At 41.1% G+C, this 23,826-nt stretch overlaps 1 protein-coding gene across 1 annotated transcript in view; it reads left to right on the top strand.

Moving 5' to 3' along the window:
* Positions 1 to 23,826, top strand: part of SRGAP1 (SLIT-ROBO Rho GTPase activating protein 1) — a 294,550-nt gene that overhangs the window by 222,091 nt on the left and 48,633 nt on the right. Inside the window, exons 8-10 of the mRNA XM_052639735.1 lie at positions 1,511 to 1,612; positions 19,669 to 19,866; positions 20,325 to 20,409. Of these exons, the coding sequence (XP_052495695.1) occupies positions 1,511 to 1,612; positions 19,669 to 19,866; positions 20,325 to 20,409 (385 nt within the window). The remainder of the gene's footprint in view (positions 1 to 1,510; positions 1,613 to 19,668; positions 19,867 to 20,324; positions 20,410 to 23,826) is intronic.

The following is a 23,826-nucleotide window of genomic DNA, read 5'->3' as shown; positions in this document are numbered from 1 at the left end:
TAAGACTCAGGTTATCTCCAGACTGTTAAAATGAGCATTAGAAACGATGTATTATCTTAGGTTCTTCATATGAATTTAGCTTTGTCTTATTCTCCGCAAGGAGAGAATCCATTTAAACCATTTATGAGTTACAGTGGTATATTTATTGTCTGTGAACAGGAGGAAACAAGAAAAACCAATTATTGGAGCATGCTATATAGCACTCGGTGTCCCAGCTGTGCAAAACTATACTCATAGATTAAAAACTCAATTTTAGCTTATTGTGGTGACAGTATGTTTTTTAAAATAGATGTTAATTTCCATGGCAGATTTCTTCTTTAATGCTATAATTTCTTTGGAACACCTAATGTTAAAATTTAAAAGATATGTATGTATGTACCTGATATATTTCTATGCTAATTTTATTTTGCTTGATAGAGCAAATTACTTGATTAAAAGCGGTAAGCAGTTTTTATGCCAGTAGCACATGAGCTTTACGGGTGAGTGGCTTATCCCACCCAGAGTTTTGTTTCTAAAACCAATTGGTTACTGTTTTAATCTTTTGGTTATGGATGGATATGTTAAACACAGAATGATAAAATGTCACAGACATGTGTTTCAGTTGTGTTCAGAGTTTTTACTTTTTTAAAAAACTATTATTATTTTAATATAGTAAGCCTCTTGCCCTTTTTTAGGGCCAGTTCTGCCTGTGAGTGATAGTGTCTGTGATGTCTTAGAGACTCCATAAAAGGAAACCCTCTTCTGCCAAGACCATTTCTGTGACCAGAAAGATGAAAAGAAATCGTTTGTTTCTAATCTGATTCTACTATGATTAAAAGTCTCCATTTTTTACCCTAATTGAGATTGTGGCCAAAACATCTTTATACCAAAGCCTAAGACTGGTGACTTTTTCAGTTTCATGATTTGGCTAATAATTGGCAAGAAAAGCCGTGGATGAAAGATTAAAAAAAAATCACTTTTTCTGAGTTTTCAGTGTGTGCCAAGCAGTGCTGTAAGTGCTTTATAAACATCATCCTATTTCATCCCCACCACAGCCCTATGGCACAGGTACTCTTACTGTCCCCATTTTATAGACAAGGAAACTGAGGTTTAGTAACTTACCGCAGTCACCCAGCTGACTATAATTGGTAGGCTCTGCCACCTACCCTGCTTTGCCTGCATGACCATACGTTTGGATCATCCTTCACACTCTGCCAGGTACTTATTCCACAAGATAGGTGTCAGCATCAGAGCTCCATCTCCAGCAACTGCCACATTCTCCAAGGGAGGCTTCCTACAGCTGCTCTCTTCCCAGTCTTATCCAGGCCAAGCAGCTGCATCCCACTCTCGCCACTTACATAACAAGTTCATATTTAACGCTGAAGTGTCGAGGTGGCTGTTAAAAGTAAAACATGTAATTGGAATCTTGAGGGGATCTGCGATTCTTGCAGCCTTTACCTGGGAGAATCGTGCCTCGGGAGACTGGCTGCAGGGCGCCCTGTTGTAACTGTGGTCTCTGATTCCCCAACAGGTGTGCCAGGTCAGTGCCCAGCAGCCAGTCCAAGCAGAGCTCATGCTCAGGTACCAGCAGCTGCAGTCCCGCCTGGCCACACTCAAGATCGAGAACGAGGAGGTAAGCGTGCTTTCTGCCCACACAAGTAATCTCATTCTAATGTAAACTGGAAGATGGTTTCTCTTGACCTAGGCATTTAACGGTGTACCTGCAATCTCTTCATCAAGCATTTTCAGCTAAAACAGGGTTCCTAAAGTACTCCTTATAGAGGATAAATGCAAAGGTTCTGTATTCCACCATGAAAGCATTAGTCACTCAGTTATGTCCAACTCTGTGTGACTCCATAGACGGTAGCCCACCAGGCTCTTCTGTCCATGGGATTTCCCAGGCAGGAATACTAGAGTGGGTTACCATTTCCTTCTCCAGGGGATCTTCCTGACCCAGGGATCAAACCGGGTCTCCTGCATTACAGGCTACCTGTTTAGCATCTGAGCCACCAGGGAAGACCGTAGATGACTGCTTTACCAGGGACTCACTACATCCACAGAGCACACCTTTTCTTCTTAAATACTGAAGGTAGTTCCCAGTAGATTATCAAATCCAACATATGTTTCAAGAATCTACATGAATATGTGGAAAGAAATGCCTGATATATTAATTTAATCCTAATTTTTAAAATTAGTACGTTTTTATGCTTTTTTTGTAACTTTAGATTTTTGATACTGAACATGGCATTACTGATACAATTAGTACAAAGTAGTATTTTAAAATAGTACTTGTGGTAAAAGTTATCCTCTAATTAAAAATAAACGTTAAAAAAATACTACTTGATTGGGAGTATAAAACTGTTTATCTGCTGACATTAGTGGACTTAAATGGATAGAACATAAAATGTGAATTATAAATACATGTTGAACCAGAAAGCAGTCGTACAGTTCAGCTGCCTGTTTCTGAAATTAATTTAATTGAATCCACATTCTCCTTAAATAAAAATAGGAACCAAAATGTTTCTTGTGTTAGTCAAGGTACTCACTTGTAACTTACAGGAACCCAAATCAAACTTAGTCCAATCTCACAGCTTACTTATTGGTCAGTGTTTACAGTGGCCTCACTGGTGATTGGATCTGTGTCCAGATAAAAGTACCAAGAACCTCTTTTCATCACTTTGAAGGCACACATTCATGTGTGTTGGTAGGAAGTCTCTCTCCATGTCCTGTACTGGGAGATCCAGGACCACAAAGTCCCTACAGTTTACCATCTCACCCCTTCTCAGCATCCTTGTCTCTGAAATAGGATCTCCCATTGGCCTGACCTAAGTCATGCATACTTTTGGTTCAACTGTTACATCCAGGAAATAGGTTTTTCTCATTGGCCAGCCTAGTTTCTGTGCCCATTCATAGAACCATTTGATTGACAGCCCCAGCAGAAATATGTATTTCTAGAGGCAAGCAGTTTCCAAAAGGAAGGGATGTAGTACAGAAAACGGGGGGAAAAAAAACACAAGAATTTGCCCTTGATAAAATGATCAAAATTCACTTTAGTGCCCCTCTTTTATTTTAATTTCACTGAGATTTTTTGAACATGTGAATTTGAATATGTGAATGTATAGTTGTTTCTGTTAAGAAAGAGGACCATGTTTCTACACCAGAATAGTTTGGTCAAAACCCATTGCAACCTTTTTTCGTTCTTTCTGAAAGAACCAAACCACCTCTTATGCAAACATGGATGTTTAAGATGCAACCAGTGTGATTAAAACTTCAGTCCCTGTGTAAAGTCCCACTAATGAGCTTTTCCCAAGGAGAACTGTTGCTCTCCTTGAGGTGTTTTTAGAGCGTAGGGTTTTGGCTTGGCATCACAAAATACTCACCTAATAGCAGTTTACTGGATCCTATTAGGCCTAGCTTTTGTATGCATAGTGACTTCCAATTTTTTTTTTAATGCATATGCTCTGGTGGTTTTATTTGGAAACAGCCTCTAAACTCTAGGAAAATAGTGTGTTATACACAAGGTCAACACTGGCTGCGCACAGACCTGTTTTGTTTGGCTCCCACAGTTTAGACCTATTAAAAATGGGAAAGTGTGGCAACTCTGGCCCTGTGCTGCCTCAGGAAGGGAAAGGCTGGGGTACTTGAATTCCACTTGGCCGTAGTCTTTCAGCTCCTGATTTTCTTCCAGTGGACTAGTCCATTTACGTTACCTGTCTGGCCTCTGCAACCCTTTGAGTTTGTGACCCTGGTCTTCTCCTATGGGCATAAAGTGAAGAAGCACAATAACTTTATAAACTAATAGGAGTAGACAGTGCTTTCTGAGGGCTAATTTTTTTTTTTTAATTTACTGTAGAAACAAGTGAATTAGATTGTCCTGAAGTTTCTTGTGGGCATGACAAGTAGTTTATGATGGCTGGATCTGGAACAAACTGTAGTAGAATGGAATCCCCAAGGAAAGTAAGATTTAAATTGGATTTATGACAATCAGCAGATGTCCTTAGGTATAGAAAGAGGGAAAGAGGTTTCAATATGTTTCAAAGTTGGAGACTAAAGCAGTTTGGTTGTCACCCAGCCTCTCCTTTGGACATAAACTGAAGGTGAAGTTGAAATCATGTAACAAGAAGCATTGAGAGCCAACTTAAGGAGTTTTAATGCTGTGGGTCAGTTCATTTCAGTACAATAAATATTTATTGAGTGACTCTTACATTCCACATATTTTGCCAGGTGTGGAAAGTACAGAGATGAATAAGTTACAGTTAGCTTGTATCTAGTGGAAGAAACAGTCTATAACAAGTCATATGTACAATGTGAAAAGTAAGGGAACTAACTTGGGAACAACATAGCAATCATTGTTGATTTGAAGGCCCTGTGTAGCACTTTTCTCCACCATGAATAAGAAATTTGCCTCTGATCTTCCACTGATAGAAGGACAGAAAATTGACACCTTAGTAACAGATCAAAATATATAAGAAACACATGCATAATTCTGTATAATTTTCTGCCTCTGTACAAACTTATATATATATATATACTCATAAAGTCTAATATTCACTGGAAAGAGTTCAATTAACTAAAAATAATAAGACTGCCCAGTGAAAAGATCAAAGTTGAGGGAGAATTTCATCCACACTTAATAAAGCTGAGATAGGGCAGCTAGATAGAATATGACTCTTTTTACCCAATCTTAGACAACCATAAATACTGGGCACCCCTTGGAACTATAGGAGACCATCTTAAAAGGGAGAGCCCACAGACCACGTCTGGTCACAAAGTTTATTTGCTATACAGTGCTTAATTTTTTTTTTAATTGTTACTGTCATTTAAAAATTGGAAGTTTTGCCTAAAAATATAGATTTTTCAGCTTGTAAAAATGAGTTCTTCACATTACTAGACCTTCCTTTCTGTAGGATGGTAACTGACTTGGGTTAAATAGTATATATTCCCCTTAGACATAGAACTCATGCTTCCAATTTGCCATGCTCACCACTCAGCCCACTTGTCTATTTTCATTACTCGACTGGTCCTGAAATATATCTGAATTTTCAGCACTTGTCTTAAAGAAAAGAGAGCAGTAAGCATTTGTGAAATGTCTTCATATACAACTTTACATTTGCCTGTTAAATCTTTTTAAATGAGCTTGTAATTTCATTATGCTGTAAACTTGTACCTTAGTCTTATGATTCCAACTTCTAGTCAGCCAAGCCACAAATACTTATTTGTGTCCACCATTTATTGTGCCCATAGAATTAAGCAGGGCCTGCTGCCCATATAGCTCCCAATTTTTTCTTCTTTTTTTTCTAACTTAAATATGTAACTTTTTATTAAAACTTTAAAGTGAAACATTAGTAAACATTACTATTAAAGGCAACACTTTGAAAGCAACCTAAATCTAAATGATCATTTATACCATTCTCACCGTAAACATTTTCCAAACTCTTTCCAGCCTAATGTTACACAGCTTTGCCCGCTTTCTGAATGTTTACAGCTCAAGCAAAATAGGGAGATTCAGAGGTTCAGACTTCCAATTACAAAATAAATGAGTCAAAGGGATGAAATGTACAGAATGAGGAATATAGTCAATAGCTATGTGATATCTTTGTGATATGTGACAGATGGTAACTAGGCTTAAGGTGGTGATCATTTTATAATGTATGGAAATGTCAAATCACTGTGTTGTACACCAGAACTAATATGATGCTGTAGGTCAATTATACTTCAAAAACAGACAAACATACAGAAAAAGAGAAGGGAGTGGAGGGGAGGGGGAATTAGATGAAGGTCATCAAAAGGTACAAACTTCTAAGTTATAAGATAAATTTTTATTTAATACTAGGGGGGTAATGTACAACATGATTAATATAATTAACACTGCTGTGTGTTATATATGAAATTTGTTAAGAGAGTAACTCTTTTGTATCAGTGAGATGATGCCTATTCACTGAACTTATTGTGATAATCATTTCATGATATATGTTAAGTCAAATCATTATGCTCTGTATTTTAAACATATGCAGTGATATATGCCAATTATATCTCAACAAAACTAGAAGGAAAAAGAAAGAAAAAAGGAAGAAAAGGGAAGGGAAAGAAGAAGTTTACTTTTAGGCTTTGTCATAGGCGTTTCAGCTTAGGGTCATTCTTGTGGCTTCTTTGTTTCCAAGCTCGCCTCTGGAGGAATTTCCCATAGGTCACAGTTCCCTTTCCTTAGAGGTCCTTTCTCCCTTTGTTGCAGGAAATGGGATGTGAGAGGATGGTCATGTCAGGTTTCAGGCGAGTTCCTAGGATGGGCCACCAAGTGAGGCTCCTTGGCTTCACACAGGAAAGAATTCAAGAGTGAGGAAAGGTAAAGTCAAAGAGAGTTTATTTAGAGAGATAAACATTCCGTAGGCAGAATGCTCTTGTCTCAGGAGCAGCCCAGGATGATGAGTTTTTATGGGCTGGATAATTGCACAGCTAACAAGTGGGAAGAGTATTCTATTTTGGACAAAGGGCAGAGATTTCCAGGAATTGGGCCTCAGAATTGGCACAGTTACTGTGAATGTGTCCTTTAGCGTATGCTAATATATTGCATATTGGCATATGCTAATTAGCCAAAGATGGAGAAGCTGTATACAGTCAGCAAAAACAAGACCGGGAGCTGACTGTGGCTCAGATCCTTATTGCAAAGTTCAGACTTAAATTGAAGAAAGTAGGGAAAACCACTAGACTATTCAAGTATGACCTAAATTAAATCCCTTACAATTATACAGTGGAAGTGAGAAATAGATCAAGGGATTATTCTGACAGACAGAGTGCCTGAAGAACTATGGACAGAGGTTCGTGACATTGTACAGGAGGCAGTGATCAAGACCATCCCCAAGAAAAAGAAATGCAAAAAGGCACGGTGGTTGTCTGAGGAGGCCTTACACATAACTGAGAAAAGAAGAGAAGCTAAAGGCAAAAAAGAAGAGGAAAGATATAGCCATTTGAATGCAAAGATCCAAAGAATAGCAAGGAGAGATAAGAAAGCCTTCCTCAGTGATCAGTGCAGAGAAACAGAGGAAAACAATAGAATGGGAAAGACATTTCTTCAAGCAAATTAGATATACCAAGGGAACATGTTGTGCAGAGATGGACCCAGATAAGCACGATGGTGTGATCCCTCACCTAGAGCCAGACATCCTGGAATGTGAAGTCAAGTGGGCCTTAGGAAGCATCACTATGAACAAAGCTAGTGGAGGTGATGGAATTCCAGTTGAGCTATTTCAAATTCTAAAAGATGATGCTGTGAAAGTGCTTCACTCAGTATACCAGCAAATATGGAAAACTCAGCAGTGGCCACAGGACTGGAAAGGGTGAGTCTTCACTCCAATCCCAAAGAGAAGCCAATGCCAAAGAATGCTCAAACTACCGCACAATTGCACTCATCTCACACGCTAGCAAAGTAATGCTCAAAATTCTCCAAGCCAGGCTTCAGCAGTATGTGAACCATGAACTTTCAGGTGTTCAAGCTCGTTTTAGAAAAGGCAGAGAAACCAGAGATCAAATTGCCAGCATCTGTTGTATCATCAAAAAAGCAAGAGAGTTCCAGAGAAACTTCTGCTTTATTGATTACACCAAAGCCTTTGACTGTGTTCAGTTCAGTTCAGTCACTCAGTCATGTCTGACTCTTTGCAACCCCATGGACTGCAGCACACCAGGCTTCCTTGTCCATCACAAACACCCGGAGCTTACTCAAACTCATGTCCATCGAGTTGGTGATGCCATCCAACCATCTCATCCTCTGTCGTCCCCTTCTCCTCCTGCCTTCAATCTTTCCCAGCGTCAGGAAGGTCTTTTCCAATGAGTCAGTTCTTCACATCAGGTGGCCAAAGTGTTGGAGTTTCAGCTTCAATATAAGTCCTTCCAATGAATAGTCAGGACTGATTTCCTTTAAGATTGACTGGTCGGATCTCCTTGCACTCCAAGGGACTGTCAAGAGTCTTCTCCAACACCACAGTTCAAAAGCATCAGTTCTTCGGCACTCAGCTTTCTTTATAGTCCAGCTTTCACATCCATACAAGACTACCGGAAACACCATAGCCTTGACTAGACGGACCTTTGTTAGCAATGCAATGTCTGCTTTCTAACATGCTGCCTAGGTTGGTCACAGCTTTTCTTCCAAGGAGCAAGCGTCTTTTAATTTCATGGCTGCAGTCACCATCTGCAGTGATTTTGGAGCCCCCCAAAATAAAGTCTCTCACTGTTTCCATTATTTCCCCATCGATTTGCCATGAAGTGATGGGTCCAGATGCCATGATTTTCCTTTTCTGAATGTTGAGTCTTAAGCCAACTTTTTCACTCTCTTCTTTCACTTTCATCAAGAGGCTATTTATTAGAGAAATGCAAATCAAAACCACAATGAGGTACCACTTCACACCAGTCAGAATGTCTGCGATCCAAAAATCTGCAAGCAATAAATGCTGGAGAGGGTGTGCAGAAAAGGGAACCCTCCTACACTGTTGGTGGGAATGCAAACTAGTACAGTCACTATGGAGAACAGTGTGGAGATTCCTTAAAAAATTGCAAATAGAACTACCTTATGACCCAGCAATCCCGCTGCTGGGCATACACACCGAGGAAACCAGAATGGAAAGAGACACATGTACCCCAATGTTCATTGCAACACTGTTTATAATAGCCAGGACATGGAAACAACCTAGATGTCCATCAGCAGAGGAATGGATAAGAAAGCTGTGGTACATATACACAATGGAGTATTACTCAGCCGTTAAAAAGAATACATTTGAATCAGTTCTGATAAGATGGATGAAACTGGAGCTGATTATACAGAGTGAAGTAAGCCAGAAAGAAAAACACCAATACAGTATACTAATACATATATATGGAATTTAGAAAGATGGCAATGACGACCTTGTATGCAAGACAGCAAAAAAGACACAGATGTGCATAACGGACTTTTGGACTCTGAGGGAGAGGGAGAGGGTGGGATGATTTGGGAGAATGGCATTGTAACATGTATACTATCATGTAAGAATCGAATCGCCAGTCTATGTCCGACGCAGGATACAGCATGCTTGGGTGCATGGTGATGACCCAGAGAGATGTTATGGGGAGGGAGGTGGGAGGGGGGTTCATGTCTGGGAACGCATATACACCCGTGCTGGATTCATGTCAATGTAAGGCAAAACCAATACAGTATTGTAAAGTAAAATAAAGTAAAAATAAAAATTAAAAAAAAAAGAGGCTATTTAGTTATTGTTTGCTTTCTGCCATAAGGGTGATGTTATCATATCTGAGGTTATGGATATTTCTCCCAGAAATCTTGATTCCAGCTTGTGCTTCATCTAGCCCAGCATTTCACATGATGTACTCTGCATATAAGTTAAATAAGCAGAGTGAAAATATGCAGCCTTGATGTACTCCTTTTCCTATTTGGAACCAGTCTGTTGTGCCATGTCCATGTCTAACTGTTGCTTCCTGATCTGCATACAGATTTCTCAAGAGGCAGGTCAGGTGGTCTGGTATGCCCATCACTTGAAGAATTTTCCACAGTTTGTTGTGATCCACACAATCAAAGGCTTTGGCATCGTCAATAAAGCAGAAGTAGATGTTTTTCTGGAACTCTCTTGCTTCTTTGGATATGAGAGCTAGACTGTAAAGCTGAGTGCTGAAGAATTGGTGCTTTTGGACTGTGGTTGGAGAAGACTCTTGAGAGTCCCCTGGACTGCAAGGAGCTCCAACCAGTCCATCCTAAAGGAAATCAGTCCTGAATATTCATTGGAAGGACTGATGCTGAAGCTGAAACTCCAATACCTTGGCCACCTGATGCGAAGAACTGACTCATTGGAAAAGACCCTGATGCTGGGAAAGACTGAAGGCGGGAGGAGAAGGGGACGACAGAGGATGAGATGGTTGGATGGCATCACCGACTCAATGGACATGAGTTTGAATAAGCTCCAGGTTTTGGTGGTGGACAGGGAGGCCTGGCGTGCTACAGTCCATGGGGTCACAAAGGGTCGGAAGCAACTGAGGGACTGAAATGAAATGAACCGGATGTATTACAATGAGTGTATAATGAGGCTCAAGGTGTACTGGGAGTTGAATCTTCTGCCATCTTGGGCCCAATTGTTTCCATCAGTTTTTGTTGGATCCTCAATGGCTGTGTCATTCTTTGAATGGTTGTGTACTTCCCTCTTCCCTCCTGTCTCACCTTTATCAAAGCCAAAGAAATGGAAAATGAATTGCATAAGTAAAGCAATTAGGTCTTCTTTTTTTTTTAGGACAGTCTTACTTTTAACTTGTTGGCCCCATTTTCAGACCATTTGTACCAATATTTGGTTCAGTAAATATAGCTTTCACAAGCATGTCACTTCTATGCCATAAGTAAAACTGTCACACATATGAAAACATCTAGTCTCTCTTAAGTTATAGTAGATTTAGCCCCCTGAAGGGAATAGAAATGGGAATAGTCTATAATGAATTCTTCACTTAAGTTGCATCAGTGTTTAATGAACATATAAATTTTGCTGTACCACTTAACGTCTTTCATCAACAGTTCACGAAAGTTTATTTCACAGACTATTCCCAAAATACAGTCCTTATACAGGATATTTTCAAGAAGAATGAATAATATTTTAAGCAAACATGTGAGATAATTTTCATGGCATGGGTAATTGAAGGGGAAAGTAAGAGATACTTTGGTTATACCTTCTGTTATCAGTTATACTTTCTGTTACCCAAAAATTGGTGTTTGCCTCTTGGTAGATGTCAGAAGATGCAGCCAAACCAAAGCGCAGGAAGATTTATTATTTCTTGCAGCAAGTAAGAACATTGAAAAACTTTCCCAAAGCAGTGTCTACTCAGCAGCAAGAATTGGGGAATTTTAAACCTAAAGGCAATGGCACCCCACTCCAGTACTCTTGCCTGGAAAATCCTATGGACCGAGGAGCCTGGTAGGCTGCAGTCCATGGGGTCGCTAAGAGTCGGACACAACTGAGCAACTTCACTTTCACTTTTCACGTTAATGCATTGGAGAAGGAAATGGCAACCCACTCCGCTGTTCTTGCCTGGAGAATCCCAGGGGCGGCGGAGCCTGGTGGGCTGCCCTCTATGGGGTCGCACAGAGTCAGACACGACTGAAGCAGCTTAGCAGCTTAGCAGCAAACCTAAAGGCACATGCATGTTGTCTAGGGGTTTAAGCAGAGGAAAATTTCAGCATAGACCTGGGGGCAAAGATCAGCAGAATGCAAGCTTTAGTCGATTGAGATCAAGAGGGTCAGTATCTTCATTCCGTCCTTTACATGGGTGGGAGCCTTTGAGTTCCTACAGAACTCAAAGATGTATTATTATGTGTTTTCCTTGAGGGAGGACTAGAACTCTGCCTTATCACTGCACTACTGTTGGACAAACTGTGCTGTGTTCCCTTGAGATCATGGATTACTGGAGACCTGTTCAAGGGCAAGCACTGGGCTTAGATCACAAAATAGCTGAGGCTACAGTGGCTCCTCTTATGTCAAGAAAGCCATTCATTCCTGGTTGTCTTTCTCTGGGGACCCCCTAACCTATCTGCTTTACATTTCTATCTGTGGTAGAAGAATCACATCTCCCTCCCACATCTCCCCTAATACCACGGACTGCAGCAGAATCCCAAGCCACGTCCATCATTGATCAGACTCTTAAGGGCAGTTGTCAGATTCTTCTGAGACTTGGTGTAAGATGTGAAGCTTGATAACCACTTAATCGTGATTTCTGTGTCTGATGATCTCTGTGGCTTTAGCTTCATGTTTCTTTACGTAAGTGATTCTTACTTGCCTAAAACCTTCTACTGATGAGCTTGACAATAAAAGCCCAAGTAAAAGCTAACTGCCGTTTGTCCCTTAAACGATAAGATCATCCTGGCCAAAATTGAAAAGCGGGTCAACTGTTTTTCATTGAAAACATGGATGTTTAGAAGGGGTCTGTGGTGTGTGTGTTTGTGTGTAAACATGTATTTTTAGAAGGTGTGTGTGTGTGTGTATTTTGTTTCAAATAAGCTTTAACTTATTGGAGGGAGGGCCCCGATCTAGGAGAATACCAAGCAGAATGAGAAGAGTTTCTGCAGATGGTCTATAAGTGACCGGCAGGCTAGGACATCCAGAAGAAAATGGCAGAGCTCAGGATGACCGTCAGCAAGGAGACCCCGTGTTATTGGTGTATGCCAAGCATTCCTCTGGAGTCTGTCAGTTTGGAAGGAGGAAGACTTCAGCATCCACCATCCATTCAGTTCATTTTCACTGCTGTCTGGAGAATCTGCTGTGTTCCAGACACTGTGCTGGTTAATAAGCTGTCCCTGACCTCAAGGTGCTCCCACTGGAGACAGAAGACAGAGGCCTTCTATACAGTGTGGTATAGCTGCTCATAAGAAATGGATTTGAGATCATGCTCATCAGACCACTGTTGTTAAAAGGTCCACCTAGATGGGTCATTAAATCAGAGTCTAGCAGCTGTAGCAAAGCAGGCTTTCTGAGATGCGGCTGACTCAGAGACATTGTTCAGAGAGCTCTAGGCAATGATGATGTTCTCATCTTTAGATTAAGTTGTATCATTGCTGAGAATAAATTTTGCTCAGAAAATTTTGTTCTCAGAAGTCAGGAGAGCCTGGTATTTGTAAACAGGTGTCTTGTAAACAAGCATCTCAAATGCAAGTATGTAGATTTTAAACTTGCATCTGAAATGCAAGTAGGTAGATTACTAGTGTGAATTCATCTGGAATGGTAATACGACCCTTTCCCAGTCCGAGGGGAGGGCTAGCAAAAGTTGAACTGTTTTTTCAAATCTGGCCACACCTTACCCAGCACTGATAAGGTCACCTGCATCTGTGCCCCCTGTTGAGGTACCAGGGGCAAAGGAAGTATGCTGCCCCTGCTCCTGCCTTATATGGCCTGTACCAGCAGTAAGCTTCTGTACCCTTGGTCGATTAACTATGGCATCAATCCAGTTCGTATGTGTGGGTGGATGTATGTGTTCTCTTTCTCCTAACTTTTACTAACTCTGAAATGATACAGTGCTGTAATTGAAATACTTTCAAGGTCAGTGTTGGCAAGGAGGGAGTAGTTAAGTGGGGAGGTAGGACAGGGCGCAGGAGTTACCTTTACCAATGGAGTGACAAGTCTTAAAGGACGAATAGGCCTGCAGCAGGTGCAAGACACCAGGCACGGTGCCATAAAATAATGTCTGTGTTAGGGGTTGAATTGTATACGCTCCCCAAACTCATATGTTGAAGTCCTAACCCCCAGTACTTCAGAAGGCTGCCTTATTGGAAGATATGGTGATGACACAGAGGTAATCAAGTTAAGGTGACTCAGTGGTAAAGTGGTAAAGAGTCTGCTGCCAATGCAGAAGACATGAGTTTGATCCCCGAGTCAGGAAGATCCCTTGGAGAAGGAAATAGCATCCACTCCTGTATTCTTGCCTGTGGGAAGTCCCATGGACAGAGGAGCCTGGCGGGCTATCATCCATGGGGGCCCAAAAGAGTTGGATACGACTTAGCGACTAAAACAACAGTCAAGTTAAAGAGCCATCATTAGGTGGACCTAACCGGTGGAATCAATGTCCTTATATTTAGGGGAAATTTGAACACAGAAACACAGATGGAGAGAAGACAAAGACGATGACTGTATACGCCAAGGAGGCAGGGCTGCGACAGCGCCTTCCTCACAGCCTCGGAAGGCGCCAGCCCTGCCCACACCTTGATCTCAGGCTTCTGGCCTTTAAAACTACGAGGCAATAAGTTTCTGTTATTTAAGCCACACAGTATGTGGCACTTTATGACAGCAGCGCTAGAAAGCTAGTGTGTTCAGAAAAGGAAATTTCTTGTTTTCTCTAATAATTGTAATGTCCTGGGGAAGAAAGGCAAAAGCACCCAACTACAGAAGCCCACAGAAGTCTCCTCTCCCCCGTCATTCATTTGGGTCTGCATCTCAGAGTCCAGGCCACCTGGACACTCCCCTGATACCTCACGTTCTTCAGGAGTTTTCATAATTCCTTGTCTTGTTTTTGGCTTCTCCTCTCCCAAACCCAATTGCATCTCCCTGCTACTGATGGGGAGTCGTTACAAGCCTCTTGTTAGCTGTTTCATATTTGCAGCATTATGTTCTCCTCTGTGACTTGCTAACATGGCCTGTGTGTGTCAGAAGCTAGTGTTCTTCGTCAAGAACATCCCATGGGATAATATATAGTCCCAGCCATTGTGTCTGGTGGCTTCTGTCACCTCCTTTATTCTTCCTGACAGTTCCACATTTAACCTTGACACTTACTTCTGAGAAAGAAGTTAAAAAAAAGAAAAATAGAATTGTTGAGATTGACAAGAAGTCACATGACTACTGCTGTTCCACTGTATGGGCCATAGTCTCTGGGCCTGCTCCAAGGGCTTGGGTGGGTGTGGTACCTGCTAGGTCACTGGACAGATCCTTAGAGGGCAGGACTGGCCCCAGACTGCAGCTGAGCAGAGCTGGATCTGAGTCACAAGTCCGCTATAGGGTCCATAACTGGCACCAAGGTCTGCATGCATGCCAGCCTCTGGGGGCAGAGATGGGCATGTCTCTCTCCTGGTTCCTAGGTAGGCAGGGCTGCTCTTGGATCACTACTGAGAGGAACTGATTCAAGTTACAGGGCTGCTTCAAGATCCAAAGTTGGACAGAGTTTGGTGGGCCTGCCTCTGGAAACACAAATGGGCTTACTTCTTGTTGAGTCCCTAGGGTAGCTGTAACTATTCATAGGCCATTGCTAAGAGGTATTGGAACCAAGTTACAGGGCTACTGTATTATTCACATTTGGACTGAGGCTGGTGGGCCTGCTCCCGGTCCACAAGTGTGCCTCTTGGCAGGTCCCTGGGCAATAGGACTGCTCTCAGACCAAGGCTGGGAGGAACTGCAACTGCATCTTGAGCTGTTCTAGGGTCCACAGCCAAGGCCAAGATCAGCAAGGTTATTTGGGGCACAGGTGGGCTTGACCCCTCCTGGGTCCCTTGGCAGATAGTGCTGGTGGCAGGACCAATGCCAAACAGGATTGTAGCTGAGTCTACAAGCGAACGGAGCTATTTCCAGGTCCTGTTGCCAGGACCACGGTTGGCAAGCCTGCCAACAGCTTTCTCATGTCGGTCCTCGTCAGCTGTGGGCTCCAGTGAGGTTTTACAAGCTCCCACCTAGACCCCAAAGCTCCCACAAAGTCATTTTGTCCATGGATGGCTGCCAGAGTATTGTTTCTGTGGAGGTATGTGAATAGCAGACCTCTTATTCTACCATCTCACTGACATCACCTACAAGATGGTGAGTCTTCTCCTTCAGCCTGTAGATATACAATCGTGACTTAAAGTAACTACTTCTAATGTTGTTTTTAAAGTCATCATTAGTATGCTTTTTTCCCAGTGTCCTTTGCATTGTGCATATCCTCAGGAATAATGACTAAGTCTGTTAAATTTTTTGCCTCCTTTTAAAATGTACTCTGTCTCATGACCTCTCTAAGCCTCTGAAATAGCACTGATAGCTAGTGTTTCTTCTCTAAACAATATTCTGTTGTTCAAATAAACAACTAAAAGTTGAACATATTTCAAAAAACATATTGCACTAAGCATACTATTTAAAAATTGAACATATTTCTACTTTCTGTAATGCTGGACCGAGTCACTCAGCTGATTCTTTCGACATTTCACTATCCAGGGCAAGGTACATAGCCAAGCCTGAAATCCATAACCTAAGGAACCAGGTGTTCCCAAAAGCAGAGCATCAGATTCTTTTGAACAGAAATAAAATCTAGTGACTCTGAACTATTAGTGCCCCTAATGACTTGGAAAAATAAACGAATATTCTCTCAGGATGATAATCTCACCTTAGAGCTCAAATAATTCTACCAAAAATGTCCAGCAAAGATAACTAGGTACATAAGGAGACAAGACGTAATGAGTGGTAGCCAGAAGACATAACAGACAGTAGAAACAAATTATCAGAAACAAACTGCAGAAGACCTCTATACTGTGTTTAAGGAGGTGAAAGCCAAGCGTAGATTTCAGCGGGACACTATTATAACCTATAAACAGTGAAATAAATTTGAAAATGAACCACACAGAAATTCTAGAGTTGGGAAATATAGAAATACCAAAATACCAAAAAATTCCAAAGTACAGAAATACCAAAATACAGAAAAATCCAAATTAATAAATTGGTGCATGGTTTTAACATCAGATTAGACACAGCTGAAGAGTGAATTATCAAAATGAAAGAAAAAATAGAAGAAAATAATCAAAATACAGCATGGAAAAACAAAAGGATAGAAAATATGAAGAGAATGGTAAGCTACAGAGGGCATAAACTCCCAGAAAAAAATGATAGAGAAGAAAGTAGAGTTGATATTTGCAAAGGTAATTTTATCTGAAGTTTTATCAGAGCTTAAGAAAACTACCACACAATTCAAGAAGTCTGGATATATTTAAAATAAGCATTTAAAATCCTTACCTAGATGCATTATAGTTAAATTATAAAAAACTTTAAAAGCAGCTGGAGAAAGGAAGCAGAGTTCTTTCAAAGTATGATAAACTGACAGTAAACTTCTCATTCAACATGAAAGCCACAAGAAAGTACAGTGATATCCTAAATGTACTCAAGGAGAGTAACTGCCCATCAGGGGAAAAAAGATATCTTTCATAATTGAAGGTGAAATAAACTGCTGCTGCTGCTAAGTCGTGTCCGACTCTGTGCGACCCCAGAGACGGCAGCCCACCAGGCTCCCCCGTCCCTGGGATTCTCCAGGCAAGAACACTGGAGTGGGTTGCCATTTCCTTCTCCAGTGCACGAAAGTGAAAAATGAAAGTGAAGTCGCTCAGTCCTGCCCGACTCTTAGCGACCCCATGGACTGCAGCCTGCCAGGTTCCTCCATCCGTGGGATTTTCCAGGCAAGAGTACTGGAGTTGGGTGCCATTGCCTTCTCCGGGTGAAATAAAAGACATTTTAAAATCAATTAAGTCTGAGTTCACTGCCAGCAGATTCATGCTAAAAAGAATTTCTAAATAGAAAACAAATTTATGGTTACCAAAGGGAAAGAAGAAGGATAAACTAGGAATATGGGATTAACAGATACACATTACTGTATATAAAATAGATATTTGTCATTCAGTCACTAAGTTGTGTCTCTTTGCAACCCCATGGACAGCAGTACACCAGGCTTCGCTGTCCTTCACCGTTTCCCAAAGCTTGCTGAAACTCATGTCCATTGAGTCGATGATCCCATCCAACTATCTCATCTTCTGTCACTTCCTCTCCTTATTGTTATACAGATGTAGCAAGAAGAATTTACTGTATAGCACAGAGAACTATATTTAATATCTTGTAATAACCTATAATGGAAAAGAATCTAAAAAACTGTGTGTATATATATATAACTGAATTACTTTGCTGTACACCTGAAACTAACATAATATTGTAAGTTAACTATATATTTTTTAAAAGAATTTCTTAAAAGTGTTCTTAAAAATATAAGAGATGGAAATCAAAGAATGTGATAATTATGTGGATAAAGCTAAATGAACGCTGACCAGATCACAATAATGTCTTATATATAAATGTATACAAATATTTACATATATATCATGTTATGAAACATTACCCAAAAAAGCATATAACTCAGGAAAAGTGAATGGTTTTAAGATGTTCTAAACTCTCTACAGGCTTCCCTGGTGGCTCAGTGGTAGGGAATCTACCTGCCAATGCAGGAGATACGAGTTCAATCCCTGGGTCAGGAAGATCCTCTGGAAAAGGAAATGGCAACCCACTCCAGTGTTTTCCTAGGAAATCCCATGGAGAGCAGCCTAGAAGGCTACAGTCCCTGGTGTCGTAAAAGTGACAGACACGACTTAGCAACTAAACAACAACAGACCCTGTACATTGTCTGGGAAGAGGATACAGTTATCGATTTACGAAGATTCTCTGATAAGCAAAGGTGGAGTACAGCCTAATTGTGGAAGATAAATTGAAAAGCTCCCAGAAGATAACATAAAATCGTATGCTGCTTATGACTACTTATGAGATGGGAAAATGTTTCTTAAATAGGACACAAAAAGCCCTGATTTCCAAGGAAAGGATTGGTCAATTGATTACATTAAAACTAGAGACTGTTTGTCTAAATACTATAGAAAGAGTAAAAAGCCACAGTACAGAGTAGGAAAAGATATTTGCAACACATATAGCTAACAAAAAACTCATATACATATTACAAATCAGTAAGAGAAAGGCTCATCACCCAGTATAAGATTGAGCAAGAGATTTAAACAAACTGTGTCCAAGAGAGAGAATCTAAATTGCCTTAAACATGTGATGATGTGCTCAATCTCAGCCATCAGAGAAATGCATATTAAAACCACAATGTGAGGCAGTTACACACCCAGTGTAATGATTTATTTGGTTTTTGTTTTCTCTTTTGGCCGTGCCACAAGGCATGTGGGATCCTGGTTCCCCAACCAGGGACAAACCCATGCACCCAGCAGTGGAAGTGCAGAATCTTCACCACTGAACTGCCAAGGAAGTTCCATCAACATAATGGTTTAATTTTTTTAAACTGACCGTACCAATTGTTGAGGATGTGGAGTAATAGGAATTCTCCTCCTGTGTTGGTGGGAATACAAATGAGAATAATAACTTTGCAAAACAGTCTGCAATACCCAATAAGCCGCAAGTCTACTCAAGTCTATGTGGCCCAACAAAAATGTGTTCATAGCGATATTATTCATAGTGGCCCCAAATCAGAAATAAGTCATCTATCAACAGTAAAAGGGATGAATTATAATGTATTCTTACAATGAATATTCAGCAGTGAAATAGTATACTCAGAAGAAATGAATAAATCTTACTATATAAAGCTGAGCAAAAGAAGCAAAACAAAAACCCTACATGCTGTAGTACTTCGTAACTACCTCTGGGGAGGAGAAAAGCATGTGTAGTGATTGGGAGCAGAGGGTACTCATAATGTACTAAATTTCTTTATCTGAGTGGTAATCACATAAACGTGCTCAGTCGGCGATAATTCATAAAGCCATACTTATTGTTTACGCATTTTTCTGTGTGTAATTTCAGTTAAACTGAAGATTCTTTAAAACAAAATTTAATTGAGAGAGTACCCGATGATACGTGAGATTTACAAGAACTCATATACGAATGATGTCCTCCTTAGGATAATTTGGAATAAAGCCTCTCCTTGTATTTGTGACATGAGGTATTATTTACCTGTCTCTCTCCCCTGTTGTTACTGTTCATCTGCTAAGTTGTGTCCAACTCTTTGAGACCCCATGAACTGCAGCACACCAGGCTTCCCTGTCCTTCACCTTCTCCCCAAGCTTGCTCAAACTCATGTCCATTGAGTTGGTGATGCCATCCAACCCTCTCATCCTGTCTCCCCCTTCTCCCCTTGCCCTCAGTCTTGCCCAGCATCAGGGTCTTCAGTAAATCGGCTCTTTGCATCAGCTGGCCAAAGTATTGGAGTTTGAGCATCAGCCCTTTCAATGAATAATCAGTGTTGATTTCCTTTAGGATTGACTGGTTTGATCTCCTTGCTGTTCCCCCAATGGACTCTGAACTTTGGACGGGAGGGCCTGTGCCCCCATTTCTGACTGACAGAGTGGTTTCTCACTGAGTGTGGGATTCATGAAATAAGGTACTCACTGGAGAGATGTACTCCTGTTCCCAGGTTAAGAAAACGACTGAGGCCACCCTGCAGACAATACAGGATATGGTCACTATCGAGGACTACGATGTTTCTGAATGCTTCCAGCACAGTCGCTCCACAGAGTCTGTGAAGTCCACGGTCTCTGAAACCTATCTGAGTAAGCCCAGCATCGCCAAGAGAAGAGCCAACCAGCAGGAGACCGAGCAGTTCTACTTCATGGTACGCCTGCCGCTTGCCCAGCCTCTTTGGGGCTCCAATCTGGGGTCCCCCAGCTCTGCTTTTGGAATTGTATCAGAATCATCTAGGGTTCTTTATTAAGACCAGAGTTCCCAATTCAGCAATTCTAGGATACGGTTTAGGAGATAGTGCTGATATGCAGACAAAGTTAAAAAGGGCAGCTCTAAAACAGAACGTTTAAACAATCTCATGAACATACATGTCACCACGAGAGCTTGTTAAAATGCAGGTTCTGATGCCAATAGTCCTGGCGTGGGGGTCACTGAGAGTTCACACCTCTAATAGGCTGATGCCACTGGTCTGCATCAGAAGTATACTTTGCATAGCAAGATTCTAGGATCTAGAAGGTAAGAATGGCTGGATTTTTAGATATCCTGTGGGAAGTTCCTTGACATCACATAGTTTCTTTTAAAGTTAAAAATGTATTTTTCCTTTTGCAGAAACTCAGAGAATATTTGGAGGGTAGTAATCTCATCACAAAACTTCAAGCCAAGCATGACTTGTTGCAGAGGACACTTGGAGAAGGTCAGTTATCTGACGGAGTTGGGGAGATGACCTGGATTATATCTTGTGTTGTGTATGTGTTCCATGAAGAATATGAACCGTGAATTTGTGCTGGAAGAAGCAGAGAACAGCATATGTTTAGATTTGGCTTTATCTGTGTAAGAATCAAATTTTCCCTGGAACTATTTCCTTTTATCCTTTTTTCTTTTGGAGGCTGTGCCATACTTCCCAGGTGGCTCAGTGGTTCTGCCTGCCAAGCAGGAGATGTGGGTTCAATCCCTGGGTTGTAAAGATCCCCTGGAGAAGGAAAAGGCAACCCGCTCCAGTATTCTTGCCTGGAAAATCCCATTGACAGAGGAGCCTGGCGGGCCAGAGTCTGTGTGGTCGCAGAAGACTCAGACATGACTGAGTGACTACACACCAACATGCAACTTATGGGATTTAGCTCCCCAATCAGGGACAGAACCCAGGCTCCCATCAGTAAGGGGGGCAGAGTGCTAACCACTGGGCAACCAGGGAATTCTCTGAAATTATTTTCCCTATAAACTTTATGCTAACTTGGAGGCAAAACAGTGAAATCTAGGGCTGCAAAGCCAACACAGAGCTGCAAAGAAGGGTCTTCAGAGCCCCAGGGCTTCTAGGAGTACAGAAGTATAAGGAACCGCGCCTGTTCCCACCTGCTGACAGCCCCCCTCTTCTGCCCCAGTCACTTCTTCCTGTCCTTGGTGTACTTCCCCACCCTTCCAGTCCCACCCCTTTTGTTTAAATGGGCTGGTATTTGTTGTCTCATCTATTGCCTTTTTGGACTCTAGAAACCAGTTAAACCAGTTTGGGTGCCTTCTCCCCCTCTACTCCCCCCACCCCCAGTAAGATTGGTCTTAGTTGAGAAATAGTTTCGTTCTATTACTATATCTAGTAAAAATAAAAACAACAATAGCAACCACTTATAGAAAGCTCTCTGTGTGCCAGGCATTGTTCTGAGCTATATATTTAACTGAGCACTATTTCCCCATTTTTCACAGATGGGAAAACTGAGGAGAGAGAAAGGATTACAAGCAAAGGGGATAGTGTTAGTGTAAATGTTTTTCTCTTTTCATCTTTGTGAAATTTAAAAAAGGGAGAAAAAAGCCCACCAGGTCCCTGTCCTAAGTACCTCAGTACCAGTCGGTAACACATTTAATTCTTATTTTTCACACTAGATCTTGCTGGAAGTTCTAAAAAGTGAAAGACAATACAGATGGGAGAGGGAAATCAGGGAGCGAGTTGTGTGAACAACTCAGGCTAAAAAGAGTTGACCTAAACTCTTGCCTCCTGCAGTTTTAGAACTTTCCTGCCCAGAAAACAAGGTGTTTCTATCACCTCATCTCCTGGTCTCCTCCAAAGGACTCATTATCCTCAGGGAATGTCCACATGTAGAAAGATTATCATAACCTGAAATACCATGAATTGCAGTTAGAATGCCAGACTCTAAGATAAAAGGCCAGTTTTACTTAGAAAAAAAAAATAACAAAGTACTAAAAAGTGTCTTAAAAAATTATTGTTGCTAAGTCATGTCTGATTCTGCAACCCAATGGACTGCATGCAGCAAGCCAGGCTTCCCTGTCCTTTCAATATCTCCCAGAGTTTGCTCAAACTCACGTCCATTGAATCGGTGATGCCATCCAACCATCTCACCCTCTGTCATCCCCCTCTCCTCCTGCCCTCAATCTTTCCCAGCATCAGGGGCTTTTCCAGTGAATCAGCTCTTCACATCAGGTGACCAAAAAATCAAGTAACTAAATATAATGTGTAGATATTCATTCAATTATGAATCAAAAATCATAATCATGATTCAAAAGTTATAAAAGATGCTTTAGTGATAATTGGGGAAATTTAAATATAGACTATATTATATGATAATATTGAATGAATTTTTCATTTCCCTAGATATGATAAATTTATGAAGGAGAATATTCTTATTATTAAGAAATGCTTGCTAAGTGTCCTAATTCTGCAACTTAACTTTCACATGGTTCAGGAAAAAAGACATATGTAAGAATGAGGGAGAGAGAAGGAAATAAAGTCATTATTGTAAAATGTTATCAGTTGGGAAATCTATGTGAAGGTATAAGAATGTTCCCTGTACCAGTCTTTCAGTTTTTCTGTAACAGAAGTTTGAGCCTTAAAAAGAAAAAGCCCTTTTTTTTCTTTGAATAATTGTCTTACCTCAGCTATTATGTCTTTTTCTTGTTTTTCTCCTCATAATATGTGAAGTCTTTTTCTTTTTTTCCATTTTTCACAAATGCCTTGTATTTCAGTGATGCCTCAAGGTCATTGCCCATCCCAAAGCATAAATTATCTTAAGTGCAGCTGAATACTTACAGGACTGGAGACACCACTTAAGAAATTGTGAGTTGGAGGGAATGAAATAGTGGGTGAATTCATTCTTGGAGCCGCAGGCAGACATGTGTTAGTACTCTGATCACATTCTGAAACCTTTATGGTACTCATTCTACATAGATTCCCTTCTGTCTCCTGGAGAGGAAGCCCCACTGGTTGATATGATTTTATATGCCATTATTGGCTAAGGTTATATTTTAGCCAGATTCTGTCTTTAGCTGCTGAATTGTATAAAACTATATCATACCTGGTGAACTCTGTGCCAGGATTTCTCTTGTAATTCTTTCAGTGGTTTCCAGTGTCCTGTTGACACAAGCTATGTTCAGGTATTCCAGATGTTCACTGAATTGGATTTTTTTCTGCACAAAAAACTGGATTGTTCTCATCCAGGGCCAGCAGACACACTGGCTGCAGACCTCTCTGCTCCCCAGCCCTTGGTCACAGCCTGGGCTTGACGCTAGCAGCTTTGCCCAGCGAAAGACCGAGCGTGGAGGACATGCCCCATCTTTCAGCTCTTGTGAGCCCTTCAGCTTTCCACACAAGCCGTGTTCACATTAATAGGCTTACACCAAGGGGTGACCAGGAAAGTTAATGGTGCCTGTCCCACAGTGAGATTATCCAATGGCGAGCCCTTAAGAAGGGCTCCAACTCTGGAGTTGGCTAACTGATAGTAGATCAGAATTAAACAGTGCGTTTGGGGTCAGTCTTGACTTTTTATATAGAAACCACATCTCTGAGTTATACTAGGCTCATTGCTGCAAAAACTGCCTTCATAGTGAAACAAATAGAGCCTAACTCGGGGATTTAGCAGTTGATCGTACACAGCTGAAACTGTAACTACGGACATGTGTTTGGCCTGTCTTACTGCTCGCTTTTGGCAGGCTACCAGTGGCCCAGTAAGTCCTTTGATTTACAGCATTGCAGAGCAGCTAGATTGGGCTCTTAAAGTGGCACTGTCAAATATCAGAATTCCAAATCTTTGAAAACAACTGAAATAGAAAAAAAACACACGATGAGTTAAGGCCAAAGGTGTCATCATCGTCTTCTTCATCCTTCAGC

The sequence above is a fragment of the Budorcas taxicolor genome, chromosome 5 (assembly GCF_023091745.1).
Source record: "Budorcas taxicolor isolate Tak-1 chromosome 5, Takin1.1, whole genome shotgun sequence".
Taxonomy (NCBI): Eukaryota; Metazoa; Chordata; class Mammalia; order Artiodactyla; family Bovidae; genus Budorcas; species Budorcas taxicolor.
The sequence above is the reverse complement of the archived record's forward strand: the minus strand, read 5'-3'. Positions and strand labels throughout refer to the sequence as shown.